This window comes from Penaeus vannamei, chromosome 9 (assembly GCF_042767895.1).
Source record: "Penaeus vannamei isolate JL-2024 chromosome 9, ASM4276789v1, whole genome shotgun sequence".
NCBI lineage: Eukaryota > Metazoa > Arthropoda > Malacostraca > Decapoda > Penaeidae > Penaeus > Penaeus vannamei.
Window position 1 is genome coordinate 42,593,366 of NC_091557.1, and position 5,000 is coordinate 42,598,365.

The following is a 5,000-nucleotide window of genomic DNA, read 5'->3' on the forward strand; positions in this document are numbered from 1 at the left end:
GAGAGAGAGAGAGAGAGAGATAGAGAGAGAGGGAGAGAGGGAGAGAGGGAGAGAGGGAGAGAGAGAGAGAGAGAGAGAGAGAGAGAGAGAGAGAGAGAGAGAGAGAGAGAGAGAAAGAGTGAGAGAGAGAGAGGGAGATAGAGAGAGAGAGAGAGGGAGGGAGGGAGAGAGAGAAAAAGTGAGAGAGTGAGAAAGAGAGAGAGAGTGAGAGACGTTGAGAGAGTGAGAGAGATACAGAGAGAGAGAGAGAGAGAGAGAGAGAGAGAGGGAGGGGAGAGAGGGAGGGAGAGAGAGAGGGAGAGAGAGAGGGAGAGAGAGAGGGAGAGAGGGGGAGAGACGGGGGAGAGAGGGGGAGAGAGGGGGGGGAGAGAGGGGGAGAGAGGGGGGGAGAGAGGGGGAGAGAGAGGGGGAGAAAGAGAGGGAGAGAGAGAGAGGGAGAGAGAGAGAGAGAGAGAGAGAGAGAGAGAGAGAGAGAGAGAGAGAGAGAGAGAGAGAGAGAGAGAGAGAGAGAGAGAGAGAGAGAGAGAGAAAGGGTTCAGGTTCGAGTTGGAGGTAAAGAGTGGAGAGGGAATGGAGGGGGAGGGGGGGGGTGAGAGAAGTTCGAATTGGAGGTGAGGGTGTGAAGAGTGGAGTGGGGTAGGGGGGTGGGGGAGTGGACATAGCATCACGGCGCGCCTTCGAGGGAGAAACGGACACTGTAAAACTGGAACTTGAAAAGGAAAACGGGCCAGGTCGCGCCCCAAGGAGAAACACTCCACGTCCCCGAGACATGAGGAGGAGGGCGGGGAACGAAAAAAAAAGAAAAAAAAAGAAAGAAAAAAAAAATGGAAGCTGAGGGTGGAAGGTGACGACAGCCAAGGCGGAAACAAAAGCAAATCGGGAGGACTTACGTGGCACCACCCGGATCGTGGCCTGGGACGAGTCCTCTCCCACGACGGACTTGGCCACGCACTTGTACACGCCTGCGTTGGACTCCTGCACGCTCGGGATCATCAGCTGTGACACGAGGACTTGCTGGCTTTTGTCTCGCTCCTGTCGCCGCTTCTTCTTCTTGCCGCCCTTCCTGCCGCCGTCGTCGCCCGTGTCACCGCCGCCGCTGAGGGAAGACAAGGACGGCGCGCGGTTTGGTAAAAACAGTCGGGCTTCCGCAGGGTATAATTGCTTCCTGAAAAGAACCGCGCACAGGAAGCGGAGGACGAGTCCGAGCAGGAAGATGTCCCCGATCGTAATTTTCTGCCACGGCGACGCAACACCCGCGCCAAGTAAAACATCCCCGCGGCCGCCGGTGGAGTGAGGGCGCCCCGGCACGGCCTCCGGACGCTATCTTTAAGAGCCTGTCGATCTCGCGTTTCGAAATCCCAGCAGCCACCGTCTAGACGCCGCCGCCCCGTGCCAGAGGCTTTTAATATGTATGCCACGGCCCTCCTTCGTGCTTTAGACTCTGACAGACACTTTATCACTTACAAATCTTCAGTTTTTTTGAGCGGGGGCCTAAGGGAAGCACACACAAGACACGTGTTTATCCGACGTGCCCTATCATCATTTGTTCGCCCACATGTCCTAATATTTCCTAGCATAACTCCCATGCCCTATAAAATGTATAAACTATCCGCTTCCGAGGCACTGCCGCTGGAACGACGACCAGACGAGACCCACCATGACGCGGGAAGGCTACCTGCCTTTGCCTTTTTCGAGCCGTTTCTTCCCAGCGAGCAGCACTTACCCCTAACCTTACATTTCCAGCTTTCCTCCCTTCTCATCTAGTTCCTACGTAACTATCATCAGTCCTTCCGGTCCCTCTCCTCTCCTGCTCACTCCCATACATATCTCCCCCGCCCCTCCTCTTCCTCCTCCCCTTTCCTCCTCCTTCTCCCCTCCCTCCCTCCCTCCTCCTCTCCTCCCACCTGCTACTCCTCCCATTCGTTCCCTTCCCCCCTCCCTTCGCCGCCCTCCCTCTCGTCACACGCTGACCCAGACACAGCCATCGTCTTTAACCCCGGCCGTTCGCGCGACACGCACTCCCTAAATTTTATTGCCTCCTTCTCAGGCGAGGAATTGTGTGCATTCCTTTTTTCCAGCTGCGGCGGCGTGGGGCTGCGAGCTTTCCGTGGCCCGGCTGGCACGGCGCCAGGTCCGAGGACCGCCCGCTTGGCGCCACGGGAGCATCGCGCGTCCGCCAGCCCCGTTGACGCCAGGCGCAGTGCCGTGGCATGGAAAACTTATCTTCCAATTTTGTGAAGCTGCGAAGGCCACCATGGAATAAAAGCCAGGTCATCATCTATTCCCCTCAGAAACAAGGGGGGATTCGTCGCAGGAGGCGCGGCGACGCAGGACGCCCGCTCGGAGATGCCGCGGAGATGCGTCCAGAGCACCAACGGGAACAAATCCATTAGCTTATAAAAACGCGTCTGTCTGCAACACCACAGTAATGCGACAACTACCCGAGTCGTTCGGGTGTTCGACCAGTTTGGCTCCGCTGGTGTTTCGGCGAGAGAAAAGGCTGGCATTTCTGAACACTTCGGAGAAACGACGGAATCCGAAATGTAAAAGGAATGATAGCAGGAGTCGTAGTATTAGTAGAAGTAGTAGAAGTAATATGAATAATGATAATAAGAAAATAAGAACACCATTAATAATAATAATAATAACAGTTATAATAATAATAATAATAATAATAATAACAACTATAATAATAATAATTATTATTATAACAATAACAATAGCAATAATAATAATAATACCAATAACAACAATAATAGTAATAATAGTGATAATAGAAATGATAATAACTGATATTCTGTTATGTTATTACCATCCCTATCATATCAGTTTTAGATATCTACAATCCTAAAAGTTTATGACAAGTATGTAATTCGAACATTGAACATTAATTGACTGCAATTAAGGACATTACCCACGAAACTGTTGAAGCAAAACCTTAATGATCTAAATCACAAATTATCGGTGAATATTAGACAAATAAAGAATGTCTGTTTACGAATGTCAAGATAAACATTTGCCAAAAAGAAGAAGAGTGAACTATTCTTATTTATTTATTTATTTATTTTATTTATTTACAATTCTTATCTATTTTTTTTTCACAAACTACTATGATGGATGAGTCTCACCTTTCCTCGGCTCTCCTCTCGTCTCCTGATTCGTCGGCGCCTTTCTCTCTCACTCTCTTTCTCTTCAGTCGTTGCTTCCCTTCTTCCGCTGCTTCCGGTCGCTGTCTCCGAAGGGCTCCTGCCACTCGTCGTCTCCCGGTCACCGGAACTCGTCGTCTCTCGTCCTCTCCGTCTCGTATCCGTCGTTTCTCCTCGTCGTCTCCTCCTCCTTCTCCTCCTCCTCCTCCTCCTCCTCCACTTTCACCTGGTCTTCCTCCTCCTCCTCCTCCTCCTGCTTCTCCTCCGCCTCCCCCTATTCCTCTTCCTCCTCGTCTTCGACTCCCGCCGACGCCGCCGACCACACGTCTTCGTAGGACTCGTCTCGTCCTGCCTCCGGGGGACTCGCGGGACCACAGGACGTCCCGCCGCTCTCGGGTCTTCGGCTTGTGCCTTATCCTGAAGGAGGGGACGAAGGGTGAGTCGCGGGGCCAAGGGGACGAGAGGGAAGGAGTGGGAAGGGAGTGTGTGTGTCGTTGGAAGTGTTGGAAGCGAGAAAGAGAGAGAGAGAGAGAGAGAGAGAGAGAGAAAGAGAGAGAGAGAGAGAGAGAGAGAGAGAGAGAGAGAGAGAGAGAGAGAGAGAGAGAGAGAGAGAGAGAAGAAAGAGAGAGAGAGAGAGAAGAAAGAGAGAGAGAGAGAAGAAAGAGGGAGAGAAGAGGGACAGGGAGAAAAAAGGAGAAGAAGATAGAAGACGGAGAGGAAGATAGAGAGCGAGTGAAGGGCGAATCAGAATGAGTTGACGGAAGAGAGCGAGTCGCGAGGTGAAAGCTGAGAGAGCGAGTGGGGGAATCGTGTGAGGGAAGGCGAGCGAACGAGTGAACGAGTGAGTGGGGAATCGTGTGAGAGAAGGCGAACGAGTGAGTGACGAATCGTATGAGAGAAGGCGAGCGAGTGAGTGAACGAGTGAGTGGTGAATTGTGTGAGAGAAGGCGAACGAGTGGTGAATCGTATGAGGGAAGGCGAGCGAGCGAGCGAATGGTGAATCGTATGAGGGAAGGCGAGCGAGCGAGCGAGTGGTGAATCGTATGAGGGAAGGCGAGCGAGTGAACGAGTGACGAATCGTATGAGGGAAGGCGAGCGAGCGAGTAAGTGATGAATCGTTTGAGAGAAGGCGAGCGAGCGAGTGGTGACTCGAGTGATGAATCTCCCTCACGACTGATGAGCCAGCGGATGGAGGAGGATGAGAGTGAGGGGACGGGACTGACAGTGAGGGAAGGGGACAGAAAACGGCTGTGAGGCAAGCCAACGAGAAACGGTAAAGGAATCCCTGTTGGTTTTCTCAAATTGTTGACTCGTTTCTCCTCATAAACCGGTTTGTCTTGTGGGTTTTCATTCATTGTGACTCGTGTATGGTGCCGGGTTAACGTAGATGTGATGCGAGAAGAGGTCAAAGGTCAAATTGCGACCACAGTTTCGAAGAAAAACGGGGGAGAGGAAGAAGGAAAGATGTAGCAATATATGTCTAAGTCAATACATTAAAAAAATACACCTTACTTTACCATAACTTGAATAAAAAAAAACAAAAAAACGGGGGAGAGGAAGAAGGAAAGATGTAGCAATATATGTCTAAGTCAATACATTAAAAAATACACCTTACTTTACCATAACTTGAATAAAAAAAAATAATCTAACATTCACGTGACCTAACCACATCTGAACTTTAAGAAAGAGAGAGTAAAAGACTGAGAGAAAGAGAAACAGAAAAATAACGAATATTTTAAGAACGAATACCTAACGACACAAGATCTTCGCAAAGAAAAGAAAAGAAATCTCTCGCTCTCTCTAACTCCCTCCATCTCCCTCTTTTCTGCCTCCCTCTCTCTCTTTCTCTCGACC

General features: G+C 50.7%; 1 protein-coding gene across 2 annotated transcripts in view; it reads right to left on the reverse strand.

The window, feature by feature from the left end:
- LOC113802251 (uncharacterized) overlaps nt 1–5,000 on the reverse strand; it is a 25,097-nt gene that overhangs the window by 17,154 nt on the left and 2,943 nt on the right. For both annotated transcript variants that reach the window (XM_070125788.1, XM_070125787.1), the window contains exons 2-3: nt 3,129–3,563; nt 891–1,096 (exon numbers count right to left, since the gene is read on the reverse strand). In XM_070125788.1, coding sequence (XP_069981889.1) covers nt 891–993 — 103 coding nt within the window. In that variant the 5' untranslated portion in view covers nt 994–1,096; nt 3,129–3,563. The remainder of the gene's footprint in view (nt 1–890; nt 1,097–3,128; nt 3,564–5,000) is intronic.